Source organism: Mauremys mutica, chromosome 1 (assembly GCF_020497125.1).
Source record: "Mauremys mutica isolate MM-2020 ecotype Southern chromosome 1, ASM2049712v1, whole genome shotgun sequence".
Taxonomy (NCBI): Eukaryota; Metazoa; Chordata; order Testudines; family Geoemydidae; genus Mauremys; species Mauremys mutica.
In genome coordinates this window covers 358662101-358685914 of record NC_059072.1, presented here as the reverse complement: position 1 = coordinate 358685914, position 23814 = coordinate 358662101, and the positions used below count along the sequence as shown (strand labels likewise).

Below are 23814 nucleotides of genomic sequence, written 5' to 3'. Positions count from 1 at the left end.
AAAGCTGTGGAGGGTTGTCCCAGGGTAGACAGATAAAGCCCAGCCCCCCTGGCCTGGGGCAGGTGAGCCCACTCCAGCTAACTAGAGGGCGGGGTTACACCTGAGCCTATAAAGGGCTGCTAGTCCGCAGGAGTAAGGACTGAGCCTGGAGAAGGAAAGTCACACTGGAGTGGAACTAGAACATGTGGCGGGTCCCTGGAGCAAGGGGTCAGGGAAGTAGCCAGGCGGCTTCTGCTCCAAGAAGGGACCGGAGCTGGCTGAGGCTAGGGAGCTGTGTGCCGGAGACTCCTGAGGGGGGTGGCCCTGAAGCCTGGGGCCCAGGATGGAGTTAAGTCAGTTTTCTGTTTGTCTGATAACCTATGCTAAAGAAATAAACCTCCCTGACTGAGACTGGGTGAGGCAGAGCATGCTTTGAAGCCAAGGAGAAGGTGAGCTCGGAGACAAGGGTTTAAATCCTTCATTGCTGGAAGGCCGCTTGTATGTCTGAGCAGCACATTTCGAGGAAGCTGTATTAGGAGTGCTAGGATGCACCTGACAAGCCCATCATCCCCCTGGAAACATGGAGCAAATCTGGCAGCACTGCACACACAGATAAGCCACCTTAAGTAACTAGATGAAGACCTGCAAAATGTCACGTGGGAATTGGCTAGGTGACCTTATAGGTTTTTTTTTAGCCTGTAACATTTTTGGTTGTGTGATGATTTTTCATAGTCTGTCCTGTATATATGATAAGTCTGCTGCAGAAGATTTAGGACAAACAGGTACCAGCATACAATGTCCCAAAACTGTCACTTTCCCCAACAGCTATCTAAGGCACTAAACCTTACCGGGGGGGGGGGCGATTTTACACCACAATTACAGCTCATGGGAGGAGGAGGAGGACAGAATCAGATATACCAGCAGTCTGAAACCGCTCTTGGCAAAGATCGTGTTCGATTTCCTCACTGTGTGCATTACAGCACAATCCCAACTCCTAGGCAGCAGCGTTTGTGGCTTTATCATAGCAATTGGAAGCTGAGAGGCTCTCAAAAGCCACGATACAAAGCACTCAGGAGACAGATTAAAAATGGTCCGTGAAACTGCTTTGCTGGACGAAATCACTGGCACTTGTCTAGTGCTTTCTTCACCTCCTTCACATGCTTTGCTAGGCTTCTGGAGGGAGTTCCTTTGGCCCCAACTTTGAAAACTGTGTCGACTAATTTTAGGTGCATTCATGTAGAAGAAGTTCAACTTGGGACGCAGCTTGATATCAGAAGACTCCAAAATAAGTGGACAGTGGAAAATTTTGGCCTACAAAATTAGTTTTCTCTCTTGCCTTTAATCTTGATTGTACCCCAGTGACACTGCTAAAACAGAAAAAAGTCAAGCAGCAATACAACCATTAGCCAGGGGTGAGTGGGTGTTTGCTTTACTCTGATATGTCTAGTGTAGCCTGCATACAGCATCTGCCTGGTTCATCCAGTGGCATTGAGATAAATCCCAAATCATTCAAACAGGATCCTCTATTTGCTGTCCAATCATTGCTTTAATTGGTTATGACTATTGCACATTCTTCTATCCAAGACTTCAAAAGAGATCTCTCCTACACAGTGTTTTTAGATCTCTAACTAGTTACCACAGCCTACTTCACCTCTGGTCTGAAATGGTTCTATTACATTGAAGTCAATAGTCAACTAATACCAACAGTAATGTATACCTCAGCTCCCTAACTTTGAATGGATACATAAGAATGTAAGAACATCTTCCACTTCCCTCAGAGGAGATGAATACTTCCAGCTGGAGGGAAGGCCTGACAGGGTGGGAATTCCCTTGTTTGACAGAAGCTAGTGTCTAATATGGGGAGCCAGAGGAAGGGGATATAGTTTTAATGCAATCTCACGGGATTGTCAGTACAGAGAGATGCAAAGCAGCACGAACCATGACAGCGAACCCCACCAGTTTAAGAAAACTCTCTTGCGGCATTAATTTAGATAATACTAGACATGATGGAAGCCAGACTGTGGGCCATAAAACATTCCCTTTACATCTGGCAACTATCAAGCATGAACACACCCAAGGGAATTAGAAATTAAAACTGGATCTTAAGAACCTGGTGTTAAATACCAAAGCCTTCTAATCTCTACTAGTAAGCATCACGAGGGGCTGGAATGAGTATCAATGCCCACTTTAAATCACCTTTTATTTAAAAAAAAAAATCAAGACAAAATTTAATGCTTATTTGGATACTGGTTCTGCTGTCAAAGAGGCAAATACAAATCTACTTCAGATTTACAGCCTTCTTCTCTGCACCTCCTGCCTACAAGGAGAGGAACTGCAGCCTCCAACACAAGAAAATTGCTAGAAATACTAAGTCATTCTTGCTTACAGTAGAAAGTAGATCCCCACTCTTGGGCCCGTGCCCAGCTGAATTCTTATCGCTCCGAATTCTGTGCTGTTAAACCTCCTCACCAGAGAGTGTGGCAAATACCTGCCTTACTGGTAGTGCTGCCCTCCGCTAAATGGAGCTTTTTTACTGTGTTGAAGGCAGTTTCCCCCTCATGGTTGCTGTATTGCCAGCTCTGCTCTCTTTGGGAGACATTTTTTGATTCCTCACATCTAAGCTCACCTAACAGTTGATCATCATCTGCTTAAAACAGTGGTCATTGGGTATGTTTACATGAATTCAAGCCCCTGGTTTCCTCAGAAGCTACCTATTTTAGTCTTTCCTTTTGACATTATGTATCTGTCTTGTCTTTGGTTTTCTTAGAGGAACTGTCTAAGAAGCAGTCCAGAGTCAACAAAGCTATAGGAGAGTGAACTGGAGTCTATTCTGTCTGAACTTCAAAGCTAAAAGCTGAAGAATCTTTATTTCTGGTGACAGTGTAAAAGGCAAAAAGAACAGTTTGATTTTCAGTCCTCAGCAGAATCTGCAGAGATGGCAGTTTAAAAAAGCATTTAATTTGTAAACTGAACAAATCTGCTCTGGGCGTCAAGTCAGCGAGAGACTCCTACCACACCATTTCAAAGCTATCTTTCACATGACAATTGCACCAAGAAAGCACAGGCTTCTTTGTGGGCCTGATTCTACTAGTCTTCCACAATGGATGTACTAATGAATTCAAAAGAAGTCCATGCTCAGAGGGATTAGCCTCCATATGAAAATGAGAATAACCTTAGAAACTAACCATTTCATATTTTATTAACAAGATGAGGCATGTTGCAGCAGAAAAACTGAAGAGATAACTAAGCCCAATTGAGCCAGGGGAAAAATCACGTAACAGAAACATTTTAAGGAAATGCTACTTAAAATGTGTTTCAGGAAAAAGAAGAAATCAAAACAACGGAGTAACGTATCTTGAGAGCATCCAAGGATGTTCCAGCACTTAACAGCTTCTGAGTTTAAACGGCCATTCAGATACACTTAGGCAAAGCCATTTGTAAACAACGATACAATAGAATAAATATTTCTAATGTCAGGCTTTCCTCGAACATACAGAAGACAAAGTGCCCTGTAGGAATCAATTTGATTTTTAAAGTGCTTTGGACAAGAAGTTTTAAATATATTGGCCACCTTAGTGAACAGAAGAATAAAACAAATGGGACAGGGAACCAAACAATTCAATTTTCTTTTTTTTAACTAAATACCCCATTCTTCTGTTCTTCTCCCAACACTTTTCTCCAGAGAGAGTTTCCAGTTGGTTGTAATTTGGAACCTAGAAAAGTGATTCCACATTCATGCATGGCATTGCTTCATTTTCCAGTACCACAGACTCATGTATGCTGTTGGTGACTTATTAAGTTGCTCCTCAGAGACCATAAGGGATAATGAAACCAGTTGTTGTTTTTAAATTATAATTTATATAAAGACACATGTCAACACCGCACTTTGAAGACAGAGATGCTCCCTGCCCCAAAGAATTTATAATGTAAATGAAACAAGCCAGACATAAAAGAAACAGGACGAGGCTGAGAAGCTGAAAGGTTTGGAAGTTGCCAATAAAGTGATCAGAAGATTACTTGAAGAAGTATTACTTTAATGAGTTTATGAAACTGCCCGACGGGTGGATTTTAATAAGGGGCTTGACGGAGGGGAGGACAGGATGGGTGGCAGAGAAGGCTGTTCCAGGTGCAAAGGCAGGATGATAGAAGGACATGAATGGACTAAGGAGGAAGGAGTGGGAGGAGGATATATGTGTTATAAATTACAACCTTTGTCAAGACACATATTCTGCGACAAGCTGGCTGCATGTGGCACACTGCATGGACTCTCCGACTAGAAACTCTGTGGGAGCTTCACTTAAATTAAAAATGGAGATTTTAAATTCAATAAACAACGTATGATAAAGTCAGCAGAATGGCCCCGCATTTCAATATTAAATTCCACTTATTCTACATTGCCCTCACCTTTTCATTGTTGGGTAATGCAGATTTCTGTATTTCTTAGAGCTGGCCAGAAACTGGAATTTCCATTCCTTAGGAAATTCCAAACTTACTGATTGATTGAGAGAGAGAGAAAAAAATATATATTGTTCTGAACTAGAACACAAACTACATAAACATTTCCAAGTGTCCCTCAAAACAGGAAGCTGAAGTTTGGTTAGGAAAACATCGTGACATTTCATTTTGATCTTTTTGAAGTGCTCCCAATTTCCCTGAGCTGCCCAAAGCCCTGGCAACTCATCAAGCAAGGAGTCTGGGAACCCAGGCTCTAGGACAGCTGGTGAGCCTGGGAGCCCCACGCACCCCAGCAGCCCATCAGGCAGGGAGTCTGGCAGTCTGGGGAGCCCAGCAGCCTGGCAGCTGAGGAGCCAGGGAGGTGGGCAGGAAACCAAGCAGCTTTCTGATGGAAACCTGCCTGGCTTCTTTTGAAAGTTTTGTTGAAACCGACACATTCCTGTGGAACATTTCAATTTTGACAAATCAGCATTTTCTGACAAATCAGCATAAAAAAATTTCTGATCAGCTCCAGTATTTATGGCTCGGAGATGTCAGGGAAGCTGGAGGTTTGGGTAGCTGGACTAAGAACACATGGGGATTCTGTCCCCATTAAAGGCAGTTCAAGACTGTGGGATACACACAGTTAGCTGGATGCTTCTGCTAACATTCTCACTAATGGCACGGTTAATGTTGACATTTTCACTGTCATTGTTAAGTTTCAGAATTAACAGCCCCTTGAGGTGGATGAGGCAATAATAGTGACAACATCCAGAGCCATATCATAAAGGAAGGCAGGGGAAGTATTTGCAAAGAACGGCTGAAGAGGCATCTGTATATTATTCAGGAGGTGCTCACACCCTTTGTGAAGGTAGTATGCGATCTAGAAGTGTTTTCTTGATCCCAATTAACCCAGCAGCACGAGGCATTACTGGTGAGCAGAAATGCCTTTTTCTTCCTGCGTATACAGTAAACTAGAAGATTATGGCCAGCTCTCTAATGTGGCCCTTTCCACGGCCATTTATGTCATTGTGATCTGCCAACGGGATTATTGTAATGAGCACTATGGGGCTATCTTTAAAGACCACTCCGAAGTTTCAGCTAGTACAGAAACAGCCTTAGGGAACAGATAAATACCTACTTGTTTTCCAGAAGCCACACTGGTTTCCTACTTGTTTCTGTGAACACATGCTCTAAAGGATACAATTCTAGTGTCTGTCCAGTCTAATTTGAAATGTCTCAAGCAATGGAGCTATCAATACTTCCTCAGAAAACAATTCCACAGTCTAACAGTCCTCACATTTAGATGATTTCTGTGGCGTTTCTCTCTTATTATCTGGCTGTTACTAAGGTGCTGAATGCAACTGTATTGTTGTTCTCTGTACACACTCAATTTTCTGCTTCAATTGACCACTCCAGATATTTTATTTGTGCTCCTCTTATCCCTCTGGAAAACTAAGTCCATGCAAAAAGTGACAGAAGAGGCTGGAACCAACCATGATCTTTCTGCCGAAAATACAAAAAAAATGGACGCATCAGTGTTTAGATATGAGAATTTTTACCTTCGGACGTTTTCCATGACTTCCAGAGATCTTCCACGCTGATGAGTTTATCCTCCCCATGGAAGGTGCTGTGTTTGACTGTTGGGTCATGATAATTTAAGTCTTCCCTCAGGAACTAGGAAAAGAATACAAAGGGGTTAGTCATTAATTCATAGATTTTTAATGACCGTTTAGTCAGACATCCTGCATAACACAAACAATAGAAAATCACCCAGTAATTTTTGCAGCAAACACTCAACTTCCCAGGAAGGCTGTGGAATCCACTTCATTGAGTTTTTTAAGAGCAGGTTGGACAAACACCTGTCAGGGATGGTCTAAGTATAATTGGTCCTGCCTCAATACAGGGGACTGGACTTGACCTCTTGAGGTCCTTCCAGCCCTACATTTCGAGGATTCTATTTGTGTTATCTCATCTCTCTTAGAAAAACATCCAGTCTTGATTTAAAGATTTCATGGAATGGAGAATCCACCATGTCATAAATAAACAGATCAGGGTTAAGGTCTCTTTTACCTGGAAAGGGTTAACAAGCTCAGTAACCTGAGAAACACCTGACCAGAGAACCAATCAAGGGACAGGATAATTTCAAATCTCTGTGGAGGGAAGCCTTTGTCTGTGTTCCTTGTTTGCTCTGTGTGCTCTCTTTGGATCTAAGAGAGGCCAGACATGTCTCCAAGTTCTCCTGGAGTATTTCCTACTATCCAGTATAGTGAGTATTAGTTAAAAAGGCGGATTAGTCTTTTGAGTTGCTTTCTATATTTGCAATTGTGTGTTTGCTGGAGAAATATCTTTATGTCTGTTGGCTGTTACTTTGATTATGCTGAGGAGGAGGGAGGGGAAGTCTCTCCAGTTTTTATAAGTTAGACCCTGTATTTTTGCATCCTGGTATGACAGAGATAGTGTACTTTCTTTTTTTGTTCTTTTAATAAATTCTTTTCTTTTCTTTGGACTTGGTTAATTCCTTCGCTTGTGGAGATTCAAGGGAAGGGGAGGGGGGAAGAGTGAGTTCCTCCTGAGGGTGATTCACAGAGTTGAATCGGTGTGTATCTCTCCAGAGTGGCTAGGAGAGAGGGAGGGGGGAAGTGGGCTGCTTCCCTGTGTGTAGAGATTCAAGGAGTTTGAATCAAGGTATCTCTCCGGAGCAGGCTGGAGAGAGGGAAGGGGGGGGGGGAACTGGCTGTTTCTCTCTCTCTGGTGAGATTCAAGGGGTTTGAATCTGGGTTCCCCAGGGGAAGCTTGGGGGACAGGCAGTGCGTCAGACACTTAGAAAACTGACTGGTGGCAGCGAGAACCAGATCTAAACTAGGATTTTAGTTTAGAGGAGTCCATGCAGGTCCCCATTGTGGAACCCAACAGCTCCAAGAGAGACCTATGACACACCACATCCCTTAGTAAATTGTTCCAATGGTTAGCTGCCCTCACTTAAAAATTTACACCCTATTTCTAATCTGAATTTGTCAAGCTTCAGCTTCCAAGCACTGGATCGCACTTTGCCTTGTTTGCTAGATTTAAAAGACCATGTAGGTACTTGTTGTCCATGATCATGTCACCATTTAACCTTAAAGCTCTCACCGTACAGCAGGTTTTCCAGACTTTGAATCATCTTGTAACTCTTTTCTGAATCCTTTTCAATTCCACCATCCTTTCTGAAGCATGGATACTAGAACCAGACATAGTGTTCCAGCGATGGTCTTATGGATGCTGTATACAGAAGTAATCCCATCTCTCTGCTCTTACTTAAACTTGCCTTGCTTATACATTTAACAGTTGCATTAGCCCCCTGTAGTGAGGCGGCCTGGCTCCCAGCCACCCCAGGGAACGACGAGTCCCTACGAACGCCAAAGTGGGCGGAGTCGCTGGAGCCTGCGCCCGCCCCCCAGAGGTCAAGGTGCAGGGCAGGAAGTATAAAAGCCCAGCCCCAGGGCTCAGAAGGTGCCTGGCTGCCGGAGAGGCCAGACGCTGATGCCCTAGCTCCCGCTGGGGAGACTCCTGCCACCTGCGACCGACCCAAGGACTGGCCATACCTGCGGAGACTGGACACCGACCAGACGCTGGAAGAGCCCCTAAGCCGGCCGGTACAAAGGGACCCCGAGGAGCTGCCCAGTTTACCCCTCGCGCAGTATCCCGAGGAGCCCATGGTGTGGGACGCTGTGGAAGACGCCGCTGAGACACAGGTACCAGTAGAGGGGGAGGTCGGAAGTAGCCCGGGGGCAGCCGACCCTAGTCTGGCTGCAGCACACCCAGAGCCAATGTCAGTGTGTTGCGGCCAGGATCCCCACTGACACAGCAGCAGGCTGCCTGCCACTGTTAGGGCCCCGGGCTGGGACGCAGAGGAGTGGGGCGGGCCTGCGCCCCCCCTGCCACCCCACTCACGGGTGGCATCTCCCCCTCACCCCGACGCTCAGGCCCAGGAGCCTGGGCTTCTCAAACTACTGAACCGTTGCTCAGCCCCTGCCTGAGGGTCTGAGCCCTGAACTAGTGTTTGTTGCCCCGCCCCGACCTAGGGCCTGGGCCTCCAATACAAGACTATTGGCTCTTTGACCCAATGAGCAACATTTAAAACCACCTAATCAACAGAAACAGCCAAGGAAGAAGAGGACTTGGTGATCTGTTACTCCCTTGATATATGCAACTTTTCTGGAGCCCCCTGAGAAAACTAACCAGGAGAACTTCATTTTGAGAATGAAAGACATTGAACTGAACTTGGCAAAAACTCAGACTCAGTAGCATCAAGTTAGTGTGTTTCAAAGGTATTGCTACAGAAGTATTACTCATCCCTGCGGACAGGGTATGCGGAAGTGGCTAAACATGAACATCCTCTCAAGTGCATTTGGAAAGTTCTATTTGTGGGAAGGCAAATCAGGTTGTATCCAATAAAATACTTGCAAAAGAAAGGAAATATATTTTTAAATTAATATGGAAAACTATTCAGGCTTTTTGGACTCCAACCTTAAATGTGACCCGATATAACACAAATTCAGATATAACGCGGTAAAGCAGTGCTCGGGGCGGGGGGGGGCTGCGCACTCGGAGGATCAAAGCAAATTCGATAGAACACGGTTTCACCTAGAACACGGTAAGATTTTTGGCTCCCGAGGACAGCGTTATATCGGGGTAGAGGTGTACTCCAGTGTAACAGGACAAAAATATAAATGTGACTTTGACCAGTTTTGATTTGCAGGTCTCTGTCAACTGACCCAGATATCACCTCAGACACTGGGAAATACAGATCTGGTATGTCAGACACTTTACTATCAAGTCTCTAGGGTCAAGTTGCCCACAGAGTTCCAGCTTTACTTCACAAAAGCTCTTCCCTGGAGCCTCTTTCCTGCTTTGCTTCAAAGCTCACACAGAGCAGTTGGAAAGCAAGAGCTATGTTTTCAAAAAGATAGGCCTCAGCTGCACGTGTAAAACTAGCAACTGCAGGCACAACCGGACATGACTGCGAATGCATGGACATTAATATGGTCTACAGGCACTGCCTGACGGAACATATTATTGTGAATAAACAAAAGCACAAAAACAAGTGTACAAGACCAGTGGCAATTCATCTAGCAAGGGCACAAAATGCCTGACTATATTATTAGGTACCTACAATTAGATAATGTGACCCCTTAAAGCCAACGTGTTACTATGCATCTAACCCAACTCTGCAAGTTTTATTCCTGTTTTTCTGTAATTCAAAACACTGAACAAATTACAAACCCACCACTAGAACACAACCAACTTTAAACCAGTTTCCAAAAGCTACACCACTGTAGGCACGGACTTAAGAAGAAATCCTCAGTCCTGGATTCTAAAATCAAGGTCATCCAAAGTGGATCCTCTCTTCAATACTGGAGTCACAGGCCAAAGAGCTGATGCTAAGATAGCCTGCCAGTGTCTTCTCACCAGCAGTGCCAGAGGCAATCAGGTATTAGACACTGATGAAGGCTGGAGGTTGGCTCTGCAGAGCTAAAAAGAGTCATAAAAAGCAGTAAAAACATATTTTTATCACTAACGTCAGCAAGTACGATTCTGAATTCACCCAGGAGTACAGCTATTGTAATACTGAGTTGGCTCTTCAGCAACCAATTGTGTTCATCTATGTGTTTGAGAATTCTGTTCTTTAGGAGTGAAGTTAGGCTTACTGGCCCGGATTGCCAGGATCAGCTCAGGAGCATTTTTCAAAAATTGGTGTCACATTAGCTATCCTCCAGTCATCTGGTACAGAAGTTGATTTAAGTGATAGGTTACATACCATAGTTGATAGTTCTCCAATTTCAGATTTGAGTTCCTTCAGAACTCTTGGGTGAATCCCATCTGGTCCTGGTGACTTATTACTGTTTAATTTATCAGTTTGTTCCAAACCTCATCTACTGACACCTCAATCTGGGATAGTTCCTTGGATTTGTCACCTACAAAGAATGGCTCAGGTGTGGGAATCTCCCTCACATCCTCTGCAGTGAAAAGGGATGCAAAGAATACATTTAGCTTCTCTGCAATGGCCATATTATCTTCCTTGAGTACTCTTTTAGCATCTTGATCGTCCAGTGGCCTCACTTATTGTTTGGCAGACTTCCTCCTTTTGGTGTACTTTAACTTTTTGCTGTTAGCTTTTGAGTCTTTTGCCAGTTGCTCTTCAAATTTTTTTTTGGCCTGCCTAATTATACTTTTACACTTGACAGAATTTATGCTCCTTTCTATTTTTGTCAGTAGGATTTGACTTCCAGTTTTCAAAGGATGCCTTTTTGCCTCTAACTGCTTCTGTTACTTTGTTGTTTAGCCATAGCGGTACTTCTTATGTTTTTAATTTGGGTATACATTTAATATGAGCCTCTATTATGGTGGCTTTTTTGTTTCTTTTTTTTTTTTTTTTTTTAAGAGTCCATGCAGCTTTCAGGCATTTCACTTTTGTGACTGTACCTTTTCCATTTAACTAGTTTCCTCACTTTTGTGTAGTTCCCCTTTCTGAAGTTAAATGCTGCTGTGGTCAGCTTCTTTGATATTTCCCCTCCCCCCGCACAAAAGGATGTTAGATTTAATTTTAGTATGGTTGCTATTACCAAGCAGTCAACTATATTCACCTCTTGGACCAGACCCTGTGTTCCACTTGAGACTAAAATCAAGATTACCTCTCCTCTTGTGGGTTCCAGGACTAGCTGCTCCAAGAAGCAGTCATTAATGGTGTTTAGAAACTTTATCTCTGTAGTCCAGGGGTAGGCAACCTATGGCACATGTGCCGAAGGCAGCACAAGAGCTGATTTTCAGTGGCACTCACACTGCCCGGGTCCTGGCCACTGATCTGGGGGGTTCTGCATTTTAATTCAATTTTAAATGAATTTTCTTAAACATTTTTAAAACCTTATTTACTTTACAGACAACAATAGTTTAGTTATATATTACAGACTTATAGAAAGAGACCTTCTAAAAACGTTAAAATGTATTACTGGCACGCAAAACCTTAAATTAGAGTGAATAAATGAAGACTCAGCACAGCACTTCTGAAAGGTTGCCGACCTCTGCTGTAGTCCATCCTGAGGTGACATGTACTCAGGCAATATGGGGATACTTGAAATCCCCCATTATTATTGAGTTTTCTATTTTTATAGCCTCTCTAATCTCCTGGAGCACTTCACAATCACCATCCTGGTCAGTAGTATATTCCTACTGCTATACCCTTATTCAAGCATGGAATTTCTCTCCATAGACATGCTATGGTACAGTTTGAGTCATTTAAGATTTTTACTATGTTTGACACTCTGCTTTCTGTCACATGTTGTGCCACTCCCCCACCAGCACGGCCTACACTGTCCTTTCTCTGTATCAGAAGTGGGGCTCGCAGAGCTCCCCAGGCTCCCCCCATTCTCCGCCTACCAGACTTGGGGAAAGGAAGCTCACCGCTTCTGCCAGAGACGACTGGTGCCTGCTGAGTGGGGAGAACAATTTAAAGTCCCCCCCCCAACAGCTTGAATCACGCCCCCCCGCCCCCCAAATCCAGCACACATACCCCTCTTAACCTCAGCGGCCCCTCCTTGCAGCTCCCAGGTGTTAGCTTTATGTGGAAAGGCAGAGGCAAAGAGCTGGGAGCTGCAGGAGAGGCCGCTGCTTTATATCCATGGGGAGAGGCAGCAGCAAATGCAATGGCTCTCCCTGAAGCTCCCAGCTGTTTGCCGTTGCCTCGCCCCAGGGTCACAGCTCCCAGCTTGACGGCTCCAGTAGCTGCTGTGCAGGGAGAGGGCCTGGCAGCAGGGGCGGCTCTAGGCACCAGCAAAACAAGCTGCTGCCTAGGGCGGCAAAATATAGGGGGCGGCAAAAGGCTGGGGCTGGGGCCCCAGCTCATCCTGCCGCTGCGAGCCGAGGAGCGGCCCGTCCCCTGCAGCCGGGGCAGGGCCGCGCTACCGGCTCCGCTTGGGGGAGAGGGGGGGCCCCTTACCGGTAGCGCGGCCCCGCCTGGCTGCAGGGGACGGGCCGCTCCTCCTCCGCTTGTTCACGCGCCGGTCCTTTAAACAGCCCGGCAGCCGCCTGACTGGGAGGGGGGGTGGGAGAGCTGAGCTCCGCCCCGCTCCGAGCCGCGTGTTGAGGGGGCGGGGCTGCGAGCTCCGGGCCGAGCGGCTCCTCCCCTCCCCACACGGCTCTGAGCGGGGAAGAGCTCAGCCCCCTGCGGAGCCATGCGGCTGCAGCGCTGTTTAGGACCCGGGCGCACGGTGAGCCGGGGTAAGTAGCCGGGGCCAGGGGGTTGGCTAAGGGGCAGGGAGTCCCGGGGACACTCAGGGGGCAGGGAGGGGGCACAGGTTCTGGGGGGGGGGGTGGTCAGGGGCCAGGGACGGGGGGGCTGGATTGGGGGGGCTCAGGTGGTTGTCAGGCACCCCCCAACCCCATTACCCCCCAGGCCCAGCCCTGACCCCCAGCTCCAAGTCCAGCCCCTCTGAGGTGGGCACCCCCCAAACCCATCCTCCCCACCCAGCCCTGACCCCCAGCTCCAAGCCCAGCCCCTCGGACCTGGGCACCCCTCTGACCCCATTCCCCCCACAGCCCTGACCCCCAGCTCTGAGACCAGCCCCTCTGAGCCAGACACCCCCCTGACCCTATTCCCCCCACAGCCCTGATCCCCAGCTCTGAGACCAGCCCCTCTGAGCCGGACACCCCCCTGACCACATTCCCCCCACAGCCCTGATCCCCAGCTCTGAGCCCAGCCCCTCTGATCCGGACACCCCCTGACCCCATTACCCCCACAGCCCTGACCCCCAGCTCCAAGCCCAGCCCCTCGGACCTGGGCACCCCCCGGCCCCATCCCCCTCACAGCCCTGGCCCCCAGCTCCGAGCCCAGCCCCTCTGATCCAGACACCCCCCTGACCCCATTCCCCCCACAGCCCTGATCCCCAGCTCTGAGCCGGACACCCCCCTGACCCCATTCCCCCCCCCCACAGCCCTGACCCCCAGCTCTGAGCCCAGCCCCTCTGATCCGGACACCCCCCTGACCCCATTCCCCCCATAGCCCTGACCCCCAGCTCTGAGCCCAGCTGCTCTGAGGTGGGCACCCTCCGACCCCATCCCCCCCACCCCAGACCCCCAGCTCTGAGGCGAGCCCCTCTGAGCCAGACAACCTCCGACCCCATCTCCTCACAGTCCTGAGCCCAGCCCCTGTGAGCCGGGCACCCCCCAGAGCCCAGCTCCCCACCCAGCCCTGGGCAACAGCAGCACCACCTCCAGGCAGTGACAGCCCATTGGCACCAACCATCACCATCACCCAGCAACAGCCCATTATGTAACTGCCAATGTAGACAGACCAGTAAAGCATGTAATGTTTTTAAATAATGTATTTGGTGTATTTTCAAATTATTACAAATTAATTTTCACTAGTTATTTTTTACATTTCCAAATACATGTTACTATAGTATTGCAACTTTTTTTTATGGAAGGGGCCCCCAAAATTGCTTTGCCCCACGCCCCCTGAATCCTCTGGGTGGCCCCACCCAGTGCGTGTGAGGAGCCGGGGAGGGAGGGAAACGGTGTCCCCTGGAGCCGAGCCCGGGCTGCGATGGCGGTGAGGGGCTCCTGGAGTGTGTGAGGAGGTGAGCGGCCGGCTGGGTTTGTCGGTGCTGAGCAGGTAGCCCCCCAGCTGGAGATCCTCGCCTTCCCGCCCCCCGGGGTTGGGCCAGGGCACCGTGAGGCTGAAGAGCAGTAGGTCCAGGGGGCTCTCCAGGTCCTCGGCCGCCAGCATGTCGTGGGTGAGGGCGGTGAGCGCGAACTGATCCACCTTGGCCACCAGCAGTGCTGCGAAGCCTAGGGAGGGGGCTGTATTCTTTGCGCCACCCCGTAGCCACGCCGCCACCTGGAAGTACTCCCGCTCCGTGCTGCCCAGCAGCTCCACCCGCATGGGGACGGAGTCTCAGCTGGGCCAGGGCTCGGCTGCAGTGTGCTGGTAGCGGATCCCACATTTGGGGGGGAGCCCAGTGCGGGGGCAGCAGGGGGCGTGAGTGGGGGGGCACTGGTGGGCAGGGGGGTGCTCATGTTGGGGGGGGCAGCCAAACATTTTTTTGCTTGGGGCGGCAAAAAACCTAGAGCCTGGCAGCACCATGTGACAGAGCCTGGCCAGCAAACCCTGGCAAAAATCTGGTCATGTGCCCCCCATGTGTCACCTCCAGCTTCTTCCAACCAAAGCAGGGAGGCAGAGGGGAAGATATGTCGCGTGGCTTCAGCACCACAGGGCATGCCTGCCGGGGCTTGAGGCTTCAGCAGGAGCAGGGCAGAACCCCGAGCCCCGGCAGGCATGTCCTGGCTCTCGAGCTTCTGAAGATTGTGGTATGCGGCTCAGAGGGTCAGTAAGTTTGGCCACTCCTGCTATGTATTTTGTATCCTGGTATCACCATGTCCCACTGATTATCATCATTCCACCAAGTTTATGTGATGCCTGCTATATCAATATCCTCATTTAATACTAGGCACTCACGTTCACCCATCTTCGTATTTAGATTTCTAGCATTTATATACAAGCACTTGTAAAAAATGTGTCATGTTTTAGCTGTCTGTCATTATGTGATGTAACTGACTGGGACTCTCATTTGACTGTTTCTCTTCAGTTCGTACCTGTACTTTATCAACTTGTAGTCTCTCCTCTTTAGTAGGATATAGAAAATCCCTGCTAACAGATCCTCCCCTATGGGATATCTCCATCCAAACCATGTGCTCCTCAGCATCTCTCGGCTTTCCACAAACTCTTAGTTTAAAAACTCCACACTACGACCTTTTTAATTTTACATGCCAGCAATCTGGCCCCATTTTGGTTTAGGTGGAGCCCATCATTCCTGTATAGGCCTCTCCTTTCCCAAAAGGTTCCCCACTTCCTAATAAACTTAAATCCCTTCTCCCTACACCATCATCTCATCCACACATTGAGACCCTGCAGTTCTGCCTGTCTAACTGGCCCTGAAGGGGTAACTGGAAGCATTTCAGAGAATGCAATGAGGTCCTGGACTTCTCTCTCTTATCTAGTAGCCTAAATTTGGCCTCCAGAACTTTACTTCTACCTTACATGTGCAGTAAATTGAAACTTGCATCAGGACACATGGTTTGAGCTTGACCAACTTTATTTCATTACTCCACACCCTTGCAGCAGAATGCAGGACTCCCAGGTGATGATCCATGAAGGCAATTTCACAAAAGAGAAAAAACAGACTCTCTTTGTTGATTAGTAGTAAAATTAGGCAAGCAAAATCCATTATTACCAGGAACTCTAAGGGACTTACCTTGCTCTGTTTTCAAATGTATTAGGTGCTGATGCTGCACTTATACAATTAATTTTTTGCTCTGAATAGCTCTGCTGAATAGTGGTGAAAAGACCATATTGATTTAGTTCAGGGGTAGGCAACCTACGGCACGCATGCCAAAGGAGGCACGCAAGCTGATTTTCAGTGGCACTTACACTGACTGGTCCGGGGGGGCTCTGCATTTTAATTTAATTTTAAACGAAGCTTCTTAAACATTTTAAAAACCTTATTTACTTTACATATAACAATAGTTTCTTTATATATTATAGACGTATAAAAAGAGGATTTCTAAAAACATTAAAATGTATTACTGGTACACGAAACCTTAAATGAGAGTGAATAAATGAAGACTTGGCACAGCACTTCTGAAAGGTTGCCGACCCCTGATTTAGCTGAACATTTTGAAGTTACAAAGGCAGGGGGGAAAATCTGATCACCACACCATGTGACATCAGCTCCTCCCTTCAGTTCTTCTCAGCAGTACTAGTTTATGCTCCATTATGGTTATAAACTTCACAGGACACCAAGCTTTAAGTTAGTAAATAGGTGAGCCAAAGAAGGGAGCAAAGCAAAAGATGCAAACGTGTCTATTTCCCCCTTTTTTGATCTGTGACCTACATGGGATATGCAGCAATGTCATCTGGAGTTGCCACAACGGGCTGCTAACAGTGCCTGTAAACACCCACAGGGACACAGAAGATCAGCTGTTGCTCTGTATATTTAGCTCAGGGAGTACAGAAAGGAAAAGTGATCTCTCCGCTTTCCTTAAACAGAGCACCATCAAACCAGATTTCTGAGTACTCTCAGAAGAGGACAGTGTTGTATGGGATTTTCAGCTTCTCTCATTGAAGAAGAAAGCTGGATTTGATAGTGTTACAAGACTCCCAGCTCCTCTGACAAGCTGTTAAGGTGACCTACTAGTGACCTGCACAAAGAGCAGAGGCACAATACACCACAACTTTATTTCCTACTGCATCTTTCAGACAAACTAACTGCTTTGACACATTAAAGGCAGTTAAATTATGAAAAATGGAAGCTCACTTGAGTGTTAAAATTAGATTTCCTTTTCTGTAACTGTTTGCAGGGAAGGTCACCAAGTGCACAGGAACCACAGAGTGTGTTGCCATCACATTACAGAACATAAAGAGATTTCAACCGAGGCAAGTTTTATAACTTCACAGATAAATATGCATGTGATAACTTCACAGATAAATATGCATGTGAAAACTTCACAGATATACATTCTCCTACGGCAGCTTAACAGTAGCCAACAAACTCCTCTAAAGCAATCTCAATGTCAAAAATAAGCCCAAGAAGAGAGCATACAATTTGGAAGCATGATGAAAAGAATTACCATTACAGGGAATGGCAAACATAAGCAGAAGAGACCACTGCTGGACATAGCAGTCAACAGCCACTCTGCATTGTTACACTTTCTTTTAAAGTCATTTGGTGTTCAAAACCAACTGGAATGAGAATTGTGAAACACAGCAAGAGCTGTCAAATGTCAACACAAATAAGAGAACACCATCTGTACACGTGAAAAAGAACAGGGGACTAAGAACCTGCCTAGCATGGTGCAGAAAAAAACATTTACATTAAGGGGTGAACAAATTCCATAAGAACGTAAGAACAGCCATACTGGTCCATCAAGCCCAGCATCCTGTCTTCCAACAGTGGCCAATGCCAGGAGCTTCAGAGGGAATGAACAGAACAGGGAATCATCAAGTGATCCATCCCGTCGTTCACTTCCAGCTTATGGCAACCAGAAGCTAAGGACACCCAGAGCATGGGGTTGTATCCCTGACCATCTTGGCTAACAGCCAAGTACAGACAACTTGAGGATTTCAATAAGGTGAGGGGCTTGGGGGAGGGGGGGAACCCAAAGGAAATATGGGAGCTCCTAGTTTTTAGCATATGGCCACACAGATCATGTGCAATATACTAGTGCAAGTGTTCAAGCCACCGTAATTAAAAAGTTACCTGATAACTAGCATCAGATAACTACCCTTTCACAAATCTCCGAGTTATCACCACTAGGCTTCAATGTTAACACCCAGGGTAGCTAAACAGGAGCAAGTCCAACATCTATCAGAACTATTATTTCTGGCTGCGTGCAGACTCTGACATCACTATAATGGTTCCTTTAGGTTCACTGCCAGAAAGTTTTCTTTGCAACCACAAGCTTCAGAGACATTTCTAAAATGAGAATTTCAGATTCTTGAGAGCAGTTATGTGGCACCTTAAGAAACAAAAGCATAATTATAAATCAATTTACATATTTGCATAATCTCATTAAACATTTTAACCCTTTGGCTGCCACACTTTATGTAAGCTTCATCTACCTCTCCACAAGGCTGCTTTATATCCGCAGATATCTGCATCCGAAGATGTGGATATCCACAGACCATTTTTGTGGATCATGGATCGGATGCAGATACAAATTTTGTATCCAGCTCTAGAAATCTTGGCTGCGGATATTTTGGTCACTACAGACCTGGAATTTAAATAGAAAAAACATCCCACAAACTAAAGTTTGTTCAATTAAATCATAAGACATAGGTGTCCTTAAACAGAACTGGAACCACCTTTGACTGAATATGATCACAAATAGGTTGCTAATTAGAAGGGTTTTCCCATAAGAGCCAGGGCTTTCTCTTTAATTGGGGTCACCGCTATCATATTTAAACTTGATGAAAATTCATCTCAACAAAAGGAAAAAACAATGATGCTTTAAAAGGACAGTTTAAGGTTAACAGACAAATTTTCACTGGTCTTAAATATAGGTGTTTTGGTTTTTTTTGTTTTTTAAAAACAGACCTTAATTTAGAAAAAAAATGTGTCAATTACATCCCCCATGGAAAAGATGGCTACAGTGTGGATAAAATCCCAATTTCTCAACTGAGCAAAGACTAACTCACTACAAAGCCAGAGCACTGGGTTTCATTTGCACTCATGAGCATGCAGACATCACAACTGCCCCATAACTCTGCAACTCAAGCTTGCTCACAAGAACGGAGCAAGCTGAGTGGAGGGATAACTCAACATGCCAAACAAGCCAGCAGGAGGACTTTCAGGCCTGCTGGCCTTTCAGAACATCTGCTGAAGATGTACGAATTCTCACTAAGGTGACTGCACTCAACCTTCAAAATCACCCCTAATCTCCCCCTCACTAGTTCAAGAAAGTTAACAGAGGAAACTATTAAAGATGGACAGAAAGGCAACTGACTCAGAAACAGGGACTTTCCAGCATTAGGGATATTCCTCTACAACCCAGCAGCTGACTCCCAATTTGCGCACTATGGAATTGGAAAGCAATTCTAAGGCTTTGCTTTTATGACAAAGTGTCTGGCCCCAGGACTAAGGCCTCTTCTATTATGCACAAATAAGCCCATCTTCAACAGAACCCGGGAATGCTGACAGCAAGCCAGATGATGTCTGTCTACAAAGCAAAAAAACCAACCCTGCATCACCGAGTCCTAGAGCTCAGGTCAACTAACTAGGGCTCACAGGGATCGTGCTAGAGAACTTCCCTGGGCCTACATTATTAGGTGTACTTCCGCACACAAGAAACAAATAGCTCCCATACCCTTTGATGTCACTGGCTACCATTAAATTAAAGGGCTGGGTGGTCCAGCTTCCCTGATGTGTGAGCTACTGACAGTTTTTCCAGTTGCTTTTCTGTTCACACTAACTCGGTGGGTATCTCAGGCCAAGCCTTTGCTCCTGGTGTCAACTGTGGACAGGTAAAACGATGGCTTTCTCCGAACAGACTATTACCTCAGTCATTTTCACACAAATTTACTAAAATGACCTGACATTCTACAGTTATTCTCAGGATAATTTCATGTCCTAGAAGAACATAAGAACAGCCATACTGGGTCAGACCAAAGGTCCATCTAGCCCAGTATCCTGTCTTCCGACAGTGGCCAATGCCAGGTGAACAGAATGAACAGAACAGGCAAACAGAGGCTAGGGACACCATCCCTGTCCATCCTGGCTAATAGCCATTAGTGGCCCCATCTTCCATGAATTTATCTAGTTCTTTTTTGAACCCAGTAATAGTCTTGGCCTTCACAACATCCTCTGGCAAGGAGTTCCACAGGTTGACTGTGCGTTGTGTGAAAAAAAATACTTCCTTTTGTTTGTTTTAAACCTGCTGCCTATTAATTTCATTTGATGGCCCCTAGTTCTTGTGTTACGAGAAGGAGTAAATAACACTTCCTGAATTACTTTTTCCACACCAATCATGATTTTATAGACCTCTATTATAGCCCCCCCTTAGTCACCTTTTTTCCAAGCTGAAAAGTCTTAGTTTTTTTAATTTTGCCTCATGCAGAAGCCGTTCCAGACCCCTAATCATTTTTGTTGCCCTTTTCTGAACCTTTTCCAAGTCCAATATATCTTTTTTGAGATGGGGCGACCACATCTGCACGCAGTATTCAAGATGTGGGCATACCATGTTTTATCTATCCCTTTCTTAATGATTCCCAGCATTCTGTTTGCTTTTTTGACTGCCGCTATACATTGACTCGATGTTTTCAGAGAACTATCCACAATGACTCCAAGATCTCTTTCTGGAGTGGTAACAGCTAATTTAGACCCCATCATTTTATATGTGTAGTTGGGTTTATGTTTTCCAACATGCATTACCTTGCATTTATCAACACTGAATTTCATCTGCCATTCTGTTGCCCAATCACTCAGTTTTGAGAGATCCTTTTGTAGCTTTTTGCAGTCTGCCTGGGACTTAACTATCTTGAGTAGTTTTGTATCATCAGTAAATTTTGCTACCTCGCCATTTATTCCTACCCTTTGTTTCCTGTCTTTTAAACCAGTTACCAACCCATGAGAGCACCTTCCCTCTTATCCCATGATTGCTTACTTTGCTTAAGAGCCGTTGGTGAGGGACCTTGTCAAAGGCTTTCTGAAAATCTAAATATACTATATCCACTGGATCTCCTTTGTTCACATGCTTGTTGACCCCCTCAAAGAATTCTAGTAGATTGGTGAGGCATGATTTCCCTTTACAAAAAACATGTTGACTGTTCCCCAACAAATTATGTTCATCTATGTGTCTGACAATTTTGTTCTTTACTATAGTTTCAACCAGTTTGCCTGGTACTGAAGTCAGGCTTACTGGCCTGGAGCCCTTTTTAAAAATTGGTGTCACATTAGCTATCCTCCCGTCATTAGGTACAGAAGTTGACTTAAATGATAGGTTAGACAACAGTTAGTAGTTCTGCGATTTCACATTCAAGTTCCCTCAGAACTCTTGGGTGAATACCATCTCGTCTTGGGGACTTATTACTGTTTAGTTTATCAATTTGTTCCAAAACCTCCTCTAATGACACCTCAATCTGGGACAGTTCCTCAGATTTGTCACCTAAAAAGAATGGCTCAGAGGTTTGGGAATCTCCCTCACATCCTCAGAACAACTGCTGTGTTTACTCTGAAAATTAGACATAAAACACAGCCATACGGGTTCACATTTGTGAGCATTTATATCCATTCAAATAATCTGCCCAGGAGCTGGCCTCCAGCCAGCAATGAAGAAAAGTTTTAAATACATGACAAAATAAGGAGGATCGTATAGCCTTGAAAGATGGAGAACAATGACTCAACAGGCAAATCTAGCTTCAGGTGCAGATGTGTCCAGGCAGGCTAGCACTGACCATACAATTTACAAGTTTTTTTTACACAGAGGCAAGCTCTGGACACAGATTCCCATGTAAGCTTCGCCAATGGCAATGAATTATATCTACTAGTGACGTGTTGCATTGCATTGCATTGTGAAGTCTGGAATCACAGCACTTTGCAATACTTAACTCTGCCAATAAGCAAACAGAGATGATGATGCGTTTCCTGCAGTTGCAAAAGATCAATACATATCTACAGAGCCATATTTACACAGAAATATTTGCATAGAACAATATTTGCACATAAAATGCAAATGATGCAAGCTATTCTGAAAGTAAATTCAACAAGAAAATCACTTGGATTCTGAGAGCAGATACAAATTCAAAACCTTGACTACGTTATATACTCTCCACAGACAAGGAAAAGTTATTACTATTTAGCTTTGCTGTTTTTTCAAATTTGAACCAGAAGATGGTCACTGATGTTAAATCATCAGTTCTGGAAAGGAGTATGTCAACTGGAGGGAAGTCAGAGAAATTGTAAGGGGGCCAACTTGGAAGGAAAGATTAAAAGGAGTTAAATAATCATAATAGACTGTTTGCATTGGAAGAGTTCAGAACTCACTGTGGGACTTGAACACTTGGCCTTCTGACACACAAGTAAGTCTACTACAAAGTAAACCGCAAAGCAACTTTGCTCCCCCCTTAATCAGTAGTTTGGTAGCATACAATGGCACCACGGGGGCATTTTCAGGTACTGTCTGGCCTTTCAATTGATGGCATACAGCTGCCTTCTTGTGGTGGTTTCTCAGGTTAGTGGCTTCTCTGCTGCTGCTGGAGGTCACAAAGCAGTGGTGGCAGAGCACATTCTCCATTGTCTAAGAGGGTGCCCTTTTCCCTCTCAGATGTAGAATTCGCTAGCTAGCCATGCCTTTGTCAGCTTCAGATTAGATTCATTCTGTGTGCTCTACACGGGTGACGACTCTCTTGAGACCTCAGCTGGTGCAGAATGCAGCTATCTGATGATTTACTGGTGACTCACACATGGAGTGGCACATTTTGCCATGTGCTCCACTGACTGCATTGGCTTCCAGTTTGTTTCCAGGTGCAATTTATGCTACGGTTACTATGCTTGCTATGGTTGGGTCCTGGGTATGAGAGATGCTGTTCTCTCTCTGTGCTTTACTTCACCAGATGAGATCAGCTGGGATACCTGAGGTGAGATTTGCAAATCTGGTGTAGGTCATTCCCAATGAAGGGGGCTTGTCTCTGATAACCCATCCCGACAAAGCCTGTGTTTGCGCCCCATCTGGGCATGTTGCAGAGCTACCCCACCCCCACTTTAAAAAAATCTATATCTATATCTATATATCTATCTATCTATATATATATATATATATATATATATATATATATATATCAGAGTCCCAGATTTATTTGCAAGAAGCATACAGCTACATTCCTACTGAAAATCTGCCTTTGCATGTTACAATTAACTTCCAGGCTTTGAGAAAGCTTTACTAATCCGTTGTGGGTTTCTCAGAGAAGTCATCCAAGTAGCAAACTTCAGCGTCTGACCTATAACCCACCATGTCAGAGCTGCATGTATCTGGCAGAGGAAAGCATGGGGTAAAACCCTTCTCACAGCTTCAGTGACGCGCAAGGGACCTTTAAATACTAGAACGACATGGCTCTGCATCACAAAGGCTGACTTTCCTCTCTTACAGCTGTTGAGCAGTCATCTTCTTGACATATGAAAGGTCAATGGTCTGCAAATCCTGTTCCCCAGGCAATAGGCAGAGAGAGAGAGAAGGGAAGGAGATAGACAATCAAACTAACCCTGCACCATTAGCAGCCCTTGGTACAAGAGCGTGAGGGGAGGATTTAGGCTTATTTCCAACAGTTGTCGCAGCAGGCAGGAATGTGCAATTGGGCCTCAAATTGAGAACTAAGTCTATGCCTCTGATGGCTTCTGGTGTTCTCCTCTTTCATCAAGCCACAGAAAACATGATGACAAAGACAAATTCTTTATGGCAGAGCTGCTGAGGCTGTGACTGCCCTACAGTTGAGCAGAACAGATGGAGAATTTGAGGAAGACAGTCTAGTGGACTAGAGGATGCTGTAATTTCTCATCTTTTAGCTGAGTTTTAATTCACAGCCAAGTTGTAGGTGGGCAACCCATTGAAAATTAGCTGTTTCAGTTGGCTGAAATACAAAGCTTTTATAATTTCCAAGAGAAAAATCAATTTTTATCCATAATAAGGAAATATTCTCCTATGTACATTGGGGAGAGTCATTTTTTTCTATATATTTATTTTCTAATGGCCTGTTTCAAGAAGGCTGTGACGGCACTACAAAATTCCCAGGAAGAAACAGCCCAGAAAATACCATGGAAGACATGAGTCCTGCCCCAAGCAGCTTACAAACTAAATATGAGACGTGACGGAATGGAA

The 23814-nt window shown here is 45.6% G+C and overlaps 1 protein-coding gene across 4 annotated transcripts in view; it reads right to left on the bottom strand.

The window, feature by feature from the left end:
- The window catches only part of STIM1 (stromal interaction molecule 1), a 173770-nt gene that overhangs the window by 63816 nt on the left and 86140 nt on the right, over window positions 1-23814 (bottom strand). For all 4 annotated transcript variants that reach the window (XM_045023808.1, XM_045023819.1, XM_045023826.1 and 1 more), the window contains one exon: window positions 5976-6090. In XM_045023808.1, coding sequence (XP_044879743.1) covers window positions 5976-6090 — 115 coding nt within the window. The remainder of the gene's footprint in view (window positions 1-5975; window positions 6091-23814) is intronic.